Consider the following 17,658-nt stretch of genomic DNA (forward strand, 5'->3'; position numbering starts at 1 on the left):
AAAAAGCAAACAGGATGCTAGGAATTATTAAAAAAAGGGATGGTTAACAAGACTAAGAATGTTATAATGCCCCTGTATCGCTCCATGGTGCGACCTCATCTGGAATATTACATTCAATTCTGGTCTCCTTATCTCAAGAAAGATATAGTGGCGCTAGAAAAGGTTCAAAGAAGAGCGACCAAGGTTGGAACTCCTCTCATATGAGGAAAGACTAAAAAGGTTAGGGCTCTTCAGCTTGGAAAAGAGATGCCTGAGGAGAGATTTGATTGAAGTCTACAAAATCCTGAGTGGAGTAGAACAGGTACAAGTGGATCGATTTTTCACTCTGTCAAAAATTACAAAGACTAGGGGACACTCGATGAAGTTATAGGGAAATACTTTTAAAAACCATTTGGAGGAAATTTTTTTTTGCACTCAGAGAATAGTTAAGCTCTAGAACGCATTGCCAGAGGTTGTGGTAAGAGCGGATAGCTTAGCTGGTTTTAAGAAAGGTTTGGACAAGTTCCTGGAGGAAAAGTCTATAGTCTATTATTGAGTTAGACATGAGGGAAGCCACTGCTTGCCCTGGATTGGTAGCATGGAATATTGCTACTCATTGGGTTTTGGCCAGGTACTAGGGACCTGGATTGGTCACCGTGAGAACGAGCTACTGGGCTTGATGGACCATTGGTCTGACCCAGTAAGGCTATTCTTATGTACTTATGTTTGAATCAGGCTCTTACATGGATATGAGCCCCCGCCCTTGTAACTCTGTGAAGGTGTGAGCAGCTCACCTAGGCTTTTCACCATAATATTCTTTCAACCAGGGAGTGGTTCAGATAATAAAAACTTTAGATTGCAGCTGAGACAAGACCCTTGGACCAAAACCTCTTCTTCAGAATTCCGTCCAAAAGCTGATCTTCAGATTCATTGTGGGTTCTATCCACAGGCAGGTCGTTGCCCGTTGCTGGAGTAAGTGAGGTTGGCATTAGCTTTCCCTGGGCTGCAGGAAGACTTAGCACCCTGTGGATTTGAGTAGAAAAGTTTAAAATAAGAGAGGAAACTGTATTGAACAACCTAACATGATTGGGGGTGCTAAACCCTTCTCTGGTCATAGCTCAGGAGTTTGTTCAATATTAGGGGTGCTCAAGCACCCACAGAGCTGGCTCCTATGGAACAAACTACTTCTTGTAGCTTGGGAGCTTGGAGAGGTTAGAGCTTTTCATCCCATTCCCGGCAGGATCTGTGAGGAAGTCTGTTCCAGGCAGGGAGAGGCGTGACCTGCATCCAGAGCAGCACCAGCAAAAGCCCCATAGACAGCCACAAATCGGAGAACAAAGATAAAAGAGACCGCGACACAGCCCTGGGAGCAAGTTAAAAACTCAGAAGGGCACAATGAAAGAGCAACGGAGGGAAAAAGCCACCAGAAAACACAGCGCTGCAAAAATGAGGTGAGTATGAAAGGCTGCGAGAGTCAAAGGGAGCTGGACATTTGCTGTTTGCTGGTTCGATCCTTTTAGTGCTGTGAGAGGAATCTGCTGCATTGCTGATAAGGGCTTTGGATGGATTAGCTGCTGGAGTAGAGCTGACTTCTGTAGGGTATGAACTGTGTCAGATCAGGGAGAGATGGGAACATGAGCTCAAATCCCTTCAGGGATGGAGTTGCTTTGGATTTCCGAAGCTGAAAGAATCCAGAGTGAAGTCGGTAGGGCAAGGTTTGGGGGGGAAAGAAACGGCCTCTGGTGACTATGTGTGAAAACAGGAGTGGGCCCAGCACTCTTGGAAACCCCTAGTGCACTTAAAATAGTGTGAATTTCTCTAAAGGCATCACTTTGGGATAGTTTTCGTTCTCTTTCCTAAAGCTGATGAACGATTTTAAAGCGTACCTCTCCACTTATGGGTCTTTTCATACAGCTCGGCAATGTGGGTATAGAATGGGTGCTGAAAAGTTTTCAGCCCAACCAAGAAGAGAATGAGGTGGATATGGTTCAATCGATGATTTGGAACAATGTCAAAACCTAGAATTTCGTTTCTACAAATTGGCACTTAACGAAATAAGATAACACTCTTTTCAGCTGCGGTGGTGAAATAACGCTCAGAATTTAGGAACTTTTCAGCACCCCTTCGTATGTAATAAAACTGAGCCAAGTCTAGGACAATCAAGCTATTATGACATCACTGATGACGTTGGCTCTTATTGGAGGAATGAGGCGTTATGACATCACAGTCTCAGCTCTGGTTACCAGAGACTGAAACTCTTCACACTATCTTAACAGTATCACTGTTTGCCGACGACGCCAAACTATGCAACATAGTAGGTAAAAGCAGTGTGCCTGACATTATGACGCAGGACCTACGGCAGCTGGAACAGTGGTCGTCAACTTGGCAGCTAAGCTTCAATGCTAAAAAATGTAAAGTGATGCACCTAGGTAAAAAAAATCCACACAGAACTTACACACTAAATGGTGAAACCTTGTCCAGGACCAAGGCAGAACGTGATTTAGGAGTGATCATTAGTGATGATATGAAGGCTGCCAATCAGGTGGAGAAGGCTTCGTCCAAGGCAAGACAAATGATGGGCTGCATCCGTAGGGGTTTTGTCAGCAGAAAACCTGAAGTCATAATGCCGTTGTACAGATCCATGGTGAGACCTCATCTGGAGTACTGTGTTCAATTCTGGAGACCGCACTACCGGAAAGATGTGTTGAGAATTGAGTCGGTTCAGCGAATGGCTACCAGGATGGTCTTGGGGCTCAGGGAGCTCACGTACGAAGAAAGGCTAAAAATACTGCGGATGTACTCGCTGGAAGAACGAAGAGAGAGGGGAGACATGATTGAGACCTTTAAGTATATAAACGGGACGTATAGAGGTCAAAGATGCTATCTTCTGTCTTACAGGGCCCTCGGTTACAAGAGGGCACTCGCTGAAAGTCAGGGGAGGGAAATTTCATGGTGATACCAGGAAGTACTTCTTCACCGAAAGGGTGGTCGATCATTGGAACGAGCTACCTCAGCAGGTGATTAAGGCCAACAGCGTGTCGGATTTTAAGAGAAAATGGGATATTCACGTGGGATCTCTAGGGGAATAAAAATCGCGGAGTGGGTCATTGGTGTGGGCAGACTTGATGGGCTGGGGCCCTTTTCTGCCGTCAATTTCTATGTTTCTAGGAGGGGCTGCTGAAAAGTTCTCAGCCCATCACAGAAGAGCATGATTTCGATATGATTTAATCAATGTCAAAAAGCATAGAATTTTGTTTAGGCAAATTGGCACTTAACAAACTAAGATGACACCACCCTGGGCACCTCTCACCCTTACTACGCCACTGGGGAAACAGCAGCTATTGAGTAGCACTCCATCTGAAGGATTAGGGGGTTGCCCCCTTAATCTTGCAGTGGTTTACAGCCCTCTCATAGGCCAAACTGCCAAGGGAAACCAATCGCTTTGACAATCAACAAGACTTCATCAAGTCTTGGCCAAGGATACCAACGATCCAAATTACATTACAAAGAAGGATCTACTTAAACCTGATAACAAGCATACAAACACCGATAATGCTCCGTGCTGCTCCCAACGCTAATGACCAGTATCACGGTTTTGTAAAATGGGGGTGGGGTGGGGGGTGTTTCCTAGAGGAAGCTCTGTTGTTCATCTTTTCTCATTTGCTTTTGTAAGATTTTTTTTTTTATTATTTCTGTTTCCTTGCTTTTCTTTTAGATGTAAAGAGTAAAATTAAATTGCAAAAAAAAAAAAGAATTCATCCTCTTTAAATAATAACTTCAGTGACTGGCCTGTGAATTCAAGGTTAGATGCTGTATTTTTTATGTAACGCAGCCAGGACCTGAGTTAGGGATGGGTAAACAGGGCAATTGCCCTAGACCCGGATGTCACTGCCTGAAGTTGAAAGCCAGCTTTGGGGGCCCCATCATGTCTAGCACAATGGCCCTCATAAACCGCCTCGATCCGCTCAACAGCGGTAAGTTGGGAATAAATAAATTTTGCATTTGAGATTTGCATAAGCAGGCACTTAACTTTATCTTGTAGCAATGTCTAAGTCTCTGTTTTACAAAACCAGGATAGGAGCATTTCAAATCCAGTTGCATACAAATGGAATGGGTGTGGTCTGGGGGTGGGGCAAGGGGGTGTGGCACGCTTATTCCCCATCTTAGAAAGGGACTTAGGGGAAGATTCTCAAAACCCACTCTGATTTTCTATTCAAGGTTGAATCTGTTGATTTTTCAGAAAAGCGCACCTGGTGGTAAAGTCCGTTTCTCCTGCATTTTAGAACAGGTTGACCACGGGAAGATTCTGTTCTAAGATGCTGGTGAAACTTTAGACACACTGACCTTCCAGAACTTGTCTAAAATGGAGCTGAATATGGAAGTGTTGAACTAGGTTAGAACCTCCTGGGTGATGTACAAATCTGAAGCTACTTTGGCATCTTCTCAACTCCATTGGTCGCCTTTTGAGGTCAGGGTTTGGTTTAAATTTGGGACTCTCTGTTACAAAGCCATTTATGGTCAGGTACCTGGTAACTTACTAGAGCAATTTACGCTTTTTAAGGTGGACTTCCACTAAGGATAACTTCATTGTTTGTGTTCCCTTCAGTGTGAGGATGTCTTTATAAGAAATCTTTGCACCGAATTGAATATCAGGCTGCTAGTTGGGATTCGGAACTGTGTATTTTGTTTGCTTCTTCGATTTCACATATGCATTTCCCAAAAATTTTAAAAACAGCCCTTTCTGTAAAATTCTTAGAAAAGTAAAGAAGACAATGTTTCTTTTGGTTTTCACTGGGGTGTACAGTCTCTTGATGATGTAAACCAGTGGTTCCCAACCCTGTCCTGGAGGACCACCAGGCCAATTGGGTTTTCAGACTAGCCCTAATGAATATGCATGAGAGAAATTTGCATATAGTGGAAGTGACAGGCATGCAAATCTGCTCCATGCATATTCATTAAGGCTAGCCTGAAAACCCGATTGGCCTGATGGACCTCCAGGACAGAGTTGGGAACCACTGATGTAAACCACATTGATCTGGAAGGTATTGCGGTCTAGAAATGTATTTTAATGTAATGTAACTCTGTCTTAGGATTCTGCTGTTCTGCTCCTTCTGCGGGTGGCTGTTCTGGGGCACAGATGCTGTGGAGTTGACTGAAATGTTTGGAGAGATACGGTCACCCAACTTTCCTGATTCTTATCCTAGTGATATCGAAATAACTTGGAAGCTCAGTGTCGCCTTCGGATACAGAATTAGAATTCATTTCATGCACTTTGACCTGGAGCCTTCCTACCTCTGTGAATATGACTACGTCAAGGTGAGAAGTGTCTCCAGCACAAGACACCCCTCTCTCTTTCACCAGTAGAGCTGTGAGTGTAGACAGAGCCAGTCCCATTGATTAAGAGTTCAACCATTTATTTTTTCAATTTCTTATCATTGTGATCACAATCCAATAATCAATGTTTTGGGGCAAATGCCAAGATTGTGGGTGGGCTTTAGGACAAAATCAGAGATCTCTTGTGTTGAAAACCAAAATTTCCCTTGATCTATTCTGCCAAAGACAAGAGCTGTTGTGGCCATTCTTGATATCCTTGGAAATGGAGAGAATGTGTTTTTACACCCCCCCCCCCCCCCCATTTGATGCTGTTGTAACATTTCGTTTTTACACCATTGAGGTGTTTTGAACTCAACTCCTTATGTATGATGTTTATACGAGATGGTCCTGGAGCGAAGGAGATGTTTTGCAGGTTGCAATAGATTTTATAGGGCAACAACATATATTCATACCAGATTCGGAGAAGGGACTTCTGTGGTCTGGAAAAATCTCATACACAACAACATTAGATAAGCTTCACTTTGGGCCAGCGTTGGGGATCAGATCCTGCAGAGAAGATAGTCTGCGCCCAAAGCTTAGTTTTAGGTTAATTATTTTATAATTTGCAGACTAGCTGGACAGAGTGAAGATCATTTCCTGATAGTGAAATCCCAATCCATTTGATAAAATCTAGACCAGTTCCCATACAAAGGACCATTGCAGAAAGTCAGTAAGTGCATTAATCTCTTACAGACCCTTCGGGGAAATTTTGTAATGAACATTTTTGAACATAAATCTCATTTTGCAAGTCTAAAAAGCTTCTTCTAAAATGACCCTATAGGTTAGGTGCAGAAAAGAACACACAGGGCTTGATTCTCCAAAATGCACGTCCCGATGGAAGGCGGAGGTAGATATTCTACCATCGTCTGGCAGCCAATCAGGATGCGCTTTTTTTTTTTTTAAAATCCCTGAGGCAGGACACCCACATTGTAGGCCTCCGGAGCATGTCTACGGAGACACGTAGTGATGTTTAAGCACGCCCAAGGTGGGGCATGGGCAGGGCTTCACCTGAAAGTGGCCTTGGGTGGGCTTAGGCATCAACACGCCTCTGCATAGATGGGAGATAGTTGCCTGAAATGGAGGCCTGCACAATGCTGGTCTACATTTCAGGCGTTTGTCTGGGCGTGTAGTCCCGATTCCGCAAAGGATGCAAGTGCATGATTGATACGTGATCAGCGGCCGCCTCGTAGGCAGCCGCCGATACTGGTATCCTATATAGAATCAGTGACGAAAGGTACATAGTTTTAGTAAGCCATGTGCATGGGAGCAAAGTGTGGGTGGTGGGCATGAGTTTTAATATATGCACCTATGTGCATATACGAGGGTGGTTTGAAAAGTTTGGTAAATTTCCATGAGATGGCGCCATGGTCCATTAAGTCACTGATATATAGCTAGAGAAACTCGGATTTTATGGAAAAACTCAATAGTATTTAAAATACACTTTCACAAGAAAAATATAGAATGTCAGGTGGAACATGAACAGCACAGCTTAGGTTTGGATGTAATGTGCAGTGAAAAAACGGAGGAAAAAGCCTCAGACTAGGACCCTCCCACCTCCACAAAGGTGGTTAACAGGTCTTTGATCTTTTGATGCAGGAGATGCGTTTTGGCGTCCCGATTGAAGCTTGATCGGAAATGTTACACCCTGAGGCAGCAGACTTGTGAAACGCTGGCCACCGTTGGTGTACCGATCAACAGAAGATAAATTGGAGTGCAACGGAGGTTTTTTGCCAATAGGTTAATGCCTAACCACCTGTTAACCACCTTTGTGGAGGTGGGAGGGTCCTAGTCTGAGGCTTTTTCCTCCATTTTTTCACTGCACATTACATCCAAACCTAAGCTGTGCTGTTCATGTTCCACCTGACATTCTATATTTTCAATTAAGTCACTGATTTAATTTAATTGAATTCTTATATACCGCTAATAACCGTGAGGTTTCTAAGCGGTTTACAAAAATGATGCATTAAAGATACAATAAATAAAAACTCACATATTCAAAGTAACCCACGGAGCTGCACCAAGTTACCTAAACAACCGCCTATACCGCAACCTCACACACAGAACAAGGAAAGCTCAAAGCCTATTCACATACCCCCCTTTCAATGGTACCAGACGAAAGAAACTCTACGATAACCTTCTGGCGACACAGGCAGCGAAAATTGACCCAACAGTCTCCAAACTGCTGACCAAAACATCAGACATCAAAGTTCTCCGAAAAGAAATCAAAACGCTTCTATTTAAAAAACACCTACCATCACTCTAACCTCCTGCCTACACATACACAATTACTCCTTCATATTCATCATTCCTACAACATCCCTCAACGCCATGTAAGCAACCTCCATATGTAACCAATATTTCTTCCTCAGCGCTATATAATAATCTCCTTAACTTGAATGTACTGCTATCCTTACCTGTGATTTAAACCTGATATGTAAACATATTATATTCCTGATATGTAAACATATTATAGTCCTGATATGTAAACATATTATATTCCTGATATGTAAACATATTATAGTCCTGATATGTAAACATATTATATTCCTGATATGTAAACATATTATATTCCTGATATGTAAACTTCCTGGAAATGTCCAGTTCTCTTCCAATTTTGTAATCCGCTTAGAACCGAAAGGCACAGGCGGAATAAAAATCTCTAATGTAAATGTAAATGTAAAATAAAAATAAGCATAGAGAGAAACAGAAACCCACTCCAAAAAAGCATCAAGATCTTTGACTTGTAATTATTATGATCATTTAAGAGCAGATCTTAAATGCCTTTCTGGAATACATCATATCCCTATCCCTCTCCATACCCACCTCCATCTCCACCCCAATTCACTTAAACCTTCATTCCCATTCTATTCTTTAACTGCCGTCAACCCCAGTTCCGATGACTATCATCTGGGTCCCGAGTTTCCTCCAAGAACAGGCGACATCTCTGGCAAGGCAATCTCCACCGCTGCCGCACATGATGCGAGATCCTCAGAGGTAGACCCTTCGGAATGGGGGAGGAGTGAAGATGGTGTCGGGTACCCTGCTGGAACGGGCTCCCGAACCGACCGTTGGTCTGAGCGTCGGACTGCAGCTCTCCTCTGTCGGCTCTCCCCTGCTTGACAACACCTATTTTTCCGACGGAACGAAAAAAAAAAAAAAAAAGGAAACTCGCTGGACTAAGTGTACAGCCCTTGATGGAGCCTACATTGATTGCTTAACTTGCTTTTTCACCAAACTTTCCAAACCACCCACATACTGCAGCCATGTGCATGAACAGCAGCGCCAGAAACCGTCAAGGCTTTCATGGACCTTTTCCCTCAGGGCTCTCTCAGCATTCATCTTTATCTGCTTAATATCAAATAGATGCATTAAAATATGCCCCCAATATTCATAAGAACATAAGATTTGCCGCTGCTGGGTCAGACCAGTGGTCCTTCATGCCCAGCAGTCCGCTCACGCGGCGGCCCTTAGGTTAAAGACTAGCGCCCTATTTGAGTCTAGCCTTACTTGCGTATGTTCTGTTCCAGTAGGAACTTATCCAACCTTGTCTTGAATCCCTGAAGGGTGCTTTCCCCTACAACAGCCTCCGGAAGAGCATTCCAGTTTTCCACCACTCTCTGAGTGAAGAATAACTTCTTTACGTTTGTACGGAATCTTTTCCCTTCTAACTTTAGCGAGTGCCCTCTCGTTCTCTTCACCTTGGAGAGGGTGAACAATCTCTCTTTCTCTACTAAGTCAATTCCCAGTGACCGCCACAGCCTGAATCTAAACTAGATATTTAATGCTGGGACCAAACCCACAGACCTTCCTGGCACTATCTGCATAGTGCTACAGCAGTCAGAGGGGATATTCATTGACCCTGCACACACAAGTTCTGTCAGTTATCCAGGGAGTGGAGCTCAAATGGGTAAGAACCTCTCCTGCTCTCTTAGACTGCATTGAATGAACTCTATAAATACTGTGACATACTTAGGCTTTATTGAATTTAAATAATCATGATTGGAGGAGAGAGAAGGGTGCAAGGAAAGAAATAAAGGACTGAAGCAGAAAGAGAGTCTGAACAGAGGACTGTGGTTTCTTTGCATCCAAGCACAGAAGCTTCCTTCGGCCCTTTTGTAACTGCTACGGCTGCTTTCTGCCCAGCACAGGGGGCACTGACCCTGTGGATAGCTGTAGAACAAACAGTGAGGTCGCCGCTTCTGGTTAATATTTTCTGCAGTGGCCACACTGTCTGCTTTTCCCACAGGTCACACACTCTGGATGTTTGGCATTTTTCTTCCTCAAGGTCAGGGCAGGGCTAAGTGTTTGTCGCTGGAGAGAAAGTTCTGAGATGGAGGCAGTTACACAGATTTATTTGGTGGACAAGACAAGGACACTCCTGGGAGCTAAAAAGATATCACCTGAAGGCAATCCACTGGGCAGTTCTCCTCCCCCTCCCCCATGCCCCTAACCTAATCACCTGCCCGGCCTTTCCCTCCCCACCTATGGCCTAGTCACTTCCCCCTCTTGCAGTATAGTCATTTCACATCCCGCTCCAGAAATTGACTGTAGCTGGCAGAAGGAATTGGGCAAATAGTACTTTTCAGCTGCTGCCGCTTCTGCCACTCTGCCGCCTTCCCATGGCCAGACCCCACAGACTCATGAAACGTGCCAGTCCTGTGTTCTTTCGACGTCAGGGGGGAGCTGGCAGAAGCCGAGCTGCAACACAGCTATGAAATCCTGCTTGCCAACTCCTCCTGCCAGCAAGAAGGGATCAACCAGAGAGCGCAATGGAGTATTGTAATGAAAGGTCTTGTTACAAAAAAATATTTTCTACACTCTTAAAGACTGATTAGATTTTGTGTTGGAAGAAAATGTTGAAAACGCAGCTCTTTGTTAATGCTTTCCTATGAAAATGTTGCTACTTCTGTTTTTCCGTGAAGATACAGTGCCAACGAATGTCTGGCCATTGTCTCTTCATATCCATGCGGTATGTAAATTTTTAAATAAATAAATAGTCTAACTGAGTGACTGCCCCATCTTCATTTGGTTTGAAATGCCCCACCCCACCACTAGGGTGTCCAAGTTGGTAATCTGCCCTGGGAATTTTGTTCATCTCTTGCCCCCTATGCTGTATAAGCTTGGGTTACCTTGCAATCCCTTGAATATTAATAGTGCTATATGACTATCAGATCTTCTCGTTAGTACACACTTGTCTTTATCTCATCCCGCGCTTGTGTTTGGCTGAGGTGCCTCACCTGGTGGTTCACTGGAAAGCGTGACTTCTGAGACCAATTGTCAGCCATTCATCAAGGCTAAGTATTACTACACTAATGAGAGGGAGATCTCTGGAATGCTTCTGAAACTATGTCTTAAAGTTATCCTGTAATGTTGGGGAAAACACCAATAATGCTATGGTATAATACTTCTGACAATTATCTAGGTCTGGTAGGCAGGACGGAGCCACATTTCCTTAAGAACTGGAATAATAAATCACATTTGCATTCCAGTCTAGTAGTCTAGTAAATGTCTGCCCAACCTTACCCTCTCTTTAAATTACTGATTTAATTTATATTTTCCTTTTTTAAAGCTATTTCTGGGCCAGAACCCAAAGCTCTCCCCGGTACAGTGCTTAAGTTCCATATTCTGAAGTCTCCGTCAAAGCTCGCTCTAGTCCAAATAAGCCATCCCAGCCGTCAAAGCCCTCCCCAGTACATCCTCAACCGAATGGCCATATACGGACACAAACCGTGCAAGTCTGCCCAGTACTGGCCTTAGTTCTTCAGTATATACCATTATTTTCTGATTCGAGATCCTATGTGTTCATCCCACGCTTTTTTGAACTTTCACCATTTTCCTCTATTGAAGACATGATGCTCAGGGTGTGTTTCCCAATAGTCAGAGTAGGCCAACCAACTGGATGGCTGCCTTTCCACTGGAAAATGTTCCTTTAAGGATGAATCATTACTTAGAGATGACTGGCCAACAAATGATCACAGCGATCCCCCTTATCACCCATCCCAAGGCTAGGCTATAATTTTGGAGGAAGGCAGTTTCTCAGCCATAACTTTGGAGGTTTCAGCTGACTGTTAATTGTTTAAAAGAAAACAGAAAATGGAGTTCCAAATAAAATCCAACCATGGGCTAGAATAGTGCTTTAAAAAGGTCTTTATTAGTATCAATTGTCCAATGACCCGACACAATACATGTTTCGGTTCTAATGAGCCTGCATCAGTGGTCGAAAAACTAAAACTGAGTCCACAGTTTTTAATTATATGGGATTAGTTAGCTTGTCCTTAGCGACGGTGAAGTGCTATAGTTCCCGCAGTATTTTACTATAGCATTTCATTGGAGCCAAAGCACAGACCGTGTCGGGTCATTGGGCAATTGAGATCAATAAAGACCTTTTTAAAGCACTCTTCTATCCCATGGTAGGATTATATTTGGAACTCCATTTTCTGCTTTGCTTTGGCTATTTCTGTGGAGATCCAATTTGTTTTTTCCTTGAAATGGTTAAAAGAGCCAGGGGTCGGCTCTGCTGTTGAGATATTGGGTTCCTTGTAAGGCCGTAGCAAAGGAACTGGACATACAGTATCTTTGGCCTTACGTTGCCTCTCCATTAACTTTTTGAACCTAATATGTCCCCCCTCCCATCCCAGACATCATGCTTTTAAATTTTAAATGTTGTTATATACATGTAACGTCCGAAAAAAAACACAGTGATGGTGCTATCAATGGGCACAGCAAATAAAAAAGACCTCAACTTCCCCTTTGTCAAAAAAACAGACAATCAAGTGGGGTTAGGGTTCTTATCATGGGTCAAAAACACACTGGTGTCACGACAAGGTTTTTGACCCCTGATAAGAACCCTAACCCCACTTGATTGTTATTGCAAAAACTGTGGGGGGTTTTTTTACGATTACTGTGTTTTTTTCGGATGTTATTTTGGAGTGATTACACAGTGTTCTATTTTTGATTTGATCAAGTTTCAAGTTTTATTATTTTTAATATACAGACCATCGACAAGTATCTAGCCGGTTTACAATGCTAAAATAACATAAAAGATTAAAATAATACTTATAAGAAGGGGAGAGTGAACATTAAAAGACATTTTACGAAGACAAACATGAACGTGGGGATAAAAGGGAAAAAGGGGGGGTGTTGATAGTTACATCGTTTAAAAAAAAAATTTAATAGTTGAAAAGAAAAGGGAGGGGGTGGGGATGTAACATTAGGGATGGTGTCGCTTCTTAAAAGCGGTTGGCAAACTTTGAAGAATGAGAAGTTTAGAAGCTGTGGAATGCATCTTGAAATAAGTTATATACTTGTAGACACACAGAGACAAATAATGAAAGCCATTTCTAAAAGTTATTTACCCAGTTAAACGGATGACTTGACATTTGCTCAGCCTTTCTGGAAGTAAAAGTGCACATTGATGGATCGTTGAGTTGGGGGGAGCTGTCAGGATCTAGTGTTTTGCTCTTACTGCTTTTGCTCTTTGCTGCCTGATGGATGAGCTAGCCCTAGTTCCATGGCCCATTGATCTGGCTCTGCTTAGCACTCCTTATGCTTTTCTATTCCAAGCAAATCCTCCTGTGGCCATTGTGGCAGAACATGAAAAATACTTTCTTATTGATATTTCTTCCATGTTGTTTGTTTTGTCATCTTTTAAATCATTTTATTCAAGTCGTCTAGTATGTGCTGTTTTGCATTAGAGCTCGTGTTAATTTGCAAATAACTAACAGTAATCACCTTAGTGTGCACTCTTTGTGAAAAAACAGCTCTCATTTCAGGCTGTGGCTATTTTGTTTTAAAATAATCCAAACAATATAAGAAAAGTCAAATAATAACACATCTGTAGTGTCCATGGGTTATGAATATTTATTTATTCAATTTTCTATACTGTTCTCCCAGCGGAGCTGAGAATGGTTTGTGTGAATTTATTCAGGTACTTGGGCTCACAATCTATCTAATGTGCCTGGGGAAATGGGGGGATTAAGTGACTTGCCCAAGGTCAGAAGGAGCAACATGGGTTTGAACCCACAACCTTGGGGTGCTGAGGCTGTAGCTTTATCTACTGCACCACTCTAGAACTCATAATGTAGTAAAAGTGAGCCAAGTCTAGGACAATCCAGCCATTGTGACATCACTGATGAGGTTGGCTCTTATTGGTGGAATGAGGCATTATGATGTCACAATACCAGCTCTGGTTATCAGAGGCTGAAACATTTCACACTATTTATTTATTTTTCTATAGTCTATACCAGACATGGGCAACGCCAGTCCTTGAGGGCCGGAATCCAGTCGGGTTTTCAGGATTTCCCCAATGAATATGCATGAGATCTATTTGCATGCACTGCTCTCAATGCATGTTCATTGGGGAAATCCTGAAAACCCAATTGGATTCTAGCCCTCGAGGACCGGAGTTGCCCATGTCTGGTCTATACCGCTCACAATCTATCTAATGTACCTGGGGCAATGGGGGGAATTAAGTGACTTGCCCAGAGTCACAAGCGGCAGAATGGGATTTGAACCCACAACCCCAGGGTGTTGAGGCTGTAGCTTTAACCACAGTGCCACACTCTCCAGATTGTGTCTACCACACATCAACCATATATAAATCCTAGTTAGACACCATTAAGCACCTAACGGCGCCAGTCTATACTATGTCCCTGACCACGCCTATTTTTCAGTTAGGCATCAGAAGACATGGCTAGGTGCCAAAGTTTAGGCATTGCCAATTGCCTAATGATGCCTAACTGAAATTCATGTGAAATTTTAATCTTTTTTTAAAATCATTTTTAATTGAGTTTTATTGGCATTTTCAATTAAAATGCTGATTAAACTCAATTTTAAAGCATTTAGTTCTGTCCAGTTAGGCATCGTTTGGTGACCCTGATCTGGGCATCATAGATAGAATCTGACCCAAAATGTCTACTGGTAGGAGCTGTGTTATCCAAAGCCCGCTTTCCTTTACTCTGAACGTATTCGCACTCCCTTCAGGAGGAGTAAGATTCTCGTGATCGCTGCATTTTCTGGTTCTATAGCTGGGATTGATCTCTAAATTAACCCCTCCTCCACCCTCTCAAATCCCCTGGAAGAGCTGACCTTTGTGTGTTTTAAAGACATAACAGCGTTCTCTTTCAGTACATCTGTGTCTTTGCTTTTCCACACACACCCCTTCCCCCCTACAGAGACCCCTAAATCTTTCCACAGTCATTCCTTTGAATGGTCGTAGCTTTTCTGACCCGTACGGCTTAACTTCCTCAGATTTCATTGTTCAGAGTATAGAACATGGCTTTTGCTCATACTTCAATGTTCCATTGTCAACTTCACAAACAGGGAATGGGCAGGGAAACCCTTAATGAGTTCTAGTCTTTTCCCACACCTCTCTCCCCTTCTCCTTGGTACAAAATGGAGTAGAGTTTCCAGGATAGAAACACCTCTGTTAATTGTCTTTTGTGTAGTAATTCACGTTAGTTAAACTGATTATTTCCCTGTTTATTGAAGTCTTATATAAACTGCGTCGAGCCCCTACTTCAAGAGATGATACAGTCTATAAATCTAAGGTTTAGATTAGATTAGATTAACTCTGTTCTTGTGGTTATATGGAGTTTCGAGTTCTATCCCTGAAAGCAGTTGAACTGACATCTAGAACAGCTGAAAGGATGAGACATTTTCAGATGAGTTTGAGAAGAGGATACACTTCTCCCTCTGTATTCGCGGTTTCAGCAATCGCGGTTTCGATTATTCACGGTTTTTAGCTTGCTGGCTCCTCCCCCCAAATTACATCAGCATACATAGAGACATCGCCGATTCCAAGCGTTTACAGAGAAAATCACCGATTCCCAGCACTTTCTTCACCGTGTTTTGCTTCTCCTTTAGGAACAGACCAGGTCTCCCACCATGTTATTCGCGGTTTCACCATATTCACAATGGTTTTTAATAGAAAATAGCAAATAACATATGAAAAAGTTATTCGGTTTTTCTGTATTTGCAGTTCTGATAATCCCCTATCACAGCGAATACGGTGGGAGAAGTGTAGAACATCTTCTGTTTTGGATGTAGAAGGAAGGGTATTTTTTTCATCTTTGCATTATGGTGTCCCATTAAGTTAATGATCTACAAGGGTAGTTTCAAAGGTTTAGTAAAAAAAAAAAAAGCAAGTTAAACTATGTAATCTCCATCAAGAGCCACTTAGTCCAGCGAGTTTCCAGATTTTTTTGTTCGGGGAGAAAAATAGGTTTTGTCAAACTCAGCAAAATACTCATTGATGGCATCAGTGACTTAATGGGCCAAAAATGGGGGTCCCAGTTTATATTTGGATCAGTGATGACCCAACCGGCAACCCCCCTCCCCCAAACCTGTTGCAGCCTGTGCTGGGGCTGCCATGAGACCTGGTGGTCCATTGGTGGCCGGGACAGGAGGGATCCCTTCTGCCTCCTGTCCCAGCTGATTCTAAGAATTTTTACCTCCCTCCCACCTCCCCAGTGTATGTTTAGTATCCCCCGTGGTCCAGCGATAAATCACAGCAGGAGCGACCTTCCTTCACTCCTGCCCATTCAGAGCCACTAGCTGATTGAAACCTAGAAACATGATGGAAGATAAAGGCCAAATGGCCCATCCAGTCTGCCCATCTGCAGTTACCATTATCCCTTCCTCTCTCTAAGAGATCCCATTTGCTTATCCCATGCTTTCTTGAATTCAGACACCGTCTCTGTCTCCACCACCTCTTCCGGGGGACTGTTCCACGCATCTACCACCCTTTCTGTAAAAAAGTATTTGCTCAGATTACTCCTGAGCCTATCACCTCTTAGCTTCATCCTTTGCCCTCTCATTCCAGAGCTTCCTTTCAAATGAAAGACTCAATTCATGCGCATTTACCTCACGTAGGTATTTAAACGTCTCTATTGTATCTCCCCTCTCCCGCCTTTCCTCCAAAGTATACAGATTGAGATCTTTAAGTCTGTCTCCATACGCCTTATGATGAAGACCACACACCATTTTAATAGCCTTCTTCTGGACCAACTCCATCCTTTTTATATCTTTTTGAAGGTGTGGCCTCCTTCTAAATGAGGTCTCACCAAAGTCTTATACAGGGGCATCAATACCTCTTTTTTCCTACTGACTATACCTCTCCCTATACACCCTAGTATCCTTCTTTCACCGTTACCTTTTCAACCTATTTGGCCACCTTAAAATCATCACATACAATTACACCCAAGTCCCGCTTTTCTGTCGTGCACATAAGTTCTTCACCCCTTAAACTGTACCATTCCTTTGGGTTTTTGCAGCCCAAATGCATGACCTTGCATTTCTTAGCATTAAATTTTAGCTGCCAAATTTCAAGCTTCGCCAGGTCTTCATGTTATTCACACCATCTGGCGTGTCTACTCTATTGCAGACTTTGGTACCATCCACAAAGAGGCAAATCTTACCCGACAACCCTTCAGCAATATCGTTTATAAAAATGTTAAAAAGAACAGAACCTTGAGGCACACCACTGGTAACATGCCTTTCCTCAGAGCAATCTCCATTGATCACTTCCCTCTGTCGCCATCCACTCAACCAGTTCCTGACCCAGCCCGTCACTTTGGGACCCATCCCAAGAGCACTCAGCTTATTTATTAGACATCTGTGTGGAACACTGTCAAAGGCTTTGCTAAAATCTAAATACACCACATCTAGCACACATCCTCTATCCAATTCTCTGGTCACCCAGTCAAAGAAATTGATCAGATTTGTTTGACAAGACCTACCTCTATGTTGCCTTCAGTCCTGTAATCCATTGGATTCCAGAAACGTCACCATTCTGTTTTAAAAGTGTTTCCATTAATTTGCATACCATAGAAGTCAGACTTACTGGCCTGTAATTCCCTACTTCTTCCTAGGGAATTACATGCGAGAACTAGCGGCAGCCAATCGGTTTCGGCTCTGCACAGGCAAGAAGGTCACATAAGAATTGCCATACTGGGTCAATCCAGGATTCTGCTTTCAACAGTGGCCAGTCTTCCAGAATTCCAAAAATCAGCAAGATTAAATGCCACCCACCCCAGGGATAAGCAGTAACTTTGCTCATGTCTAGAGTTCCAGAATCTTGTTATTCTTTGAGATACTGATTGGAATGTTGCAACTATTTGGGATTGGCCTCCCGTGAAGACGGGCTCCTGGGCTCGATGGACCATTGGTCTGACAGTGAGGCTATTCTTATGTTCTCGTCATCTTACAAAGTGCAAAGGTGCCATAAGAATGCTTAACACTGGGACCGTTCACAGCTTTCTGCTATCATGAATAGAAGAAATGCCAAAAAGCAACCACAAGGTTGTG

At 43.0% G+C, this 17,658-nt stretch overlaps 1 protein-coding gene across 3 annotated transcripts in view; it reads left to right on the forward strand.

The window, feature by feature from the left end:
* The first annotated feature begins 1,295 nt into the window (after positions 1 to 1,295).
* The window catches only part of MASP1 (mannan binding lectin serine peptidase 1), an 83,250-nt gene continuing 66,887 nt past the window's right edge, over positions 1,296 to 17,658 (forward strand). For all 3 annotated transcript variants that reach the window (XM_033957576.1, XM_033957574.1, XM_033957575.1), the window contains exons 1-2: positions 1,296 to 1,430; positions 5,070 to 5,295. In XM_033957576.1, coding sequence (XP_033813467.1) covers positions 1,375 to 1,430; positions 5,070 to 5,295 — 282 coding nt within the window. In that variant the 5' untranslated portion in view covers positions 1,296 to 1,374. The remainder of the gene's footprint in view (positions 1,431 to 5,069; positions 5,296 to 17,658) is intronic.

This window comes from Geotrypetes seraphini, chromosome 9 (assembly GCF_902459505.1).
Source record: "Geotrypetes seraphini chromosome 9, aGeoSer1.1, whole genome shotgun sequence".
Taxonomy (NCBI): domain Eukaryota; kingdom Metazoa; phylum Chordata; class Amphibia; order Gymnophiona; family Dermophiidae; genus Geotrypetes; species Geotrypetes seraphini.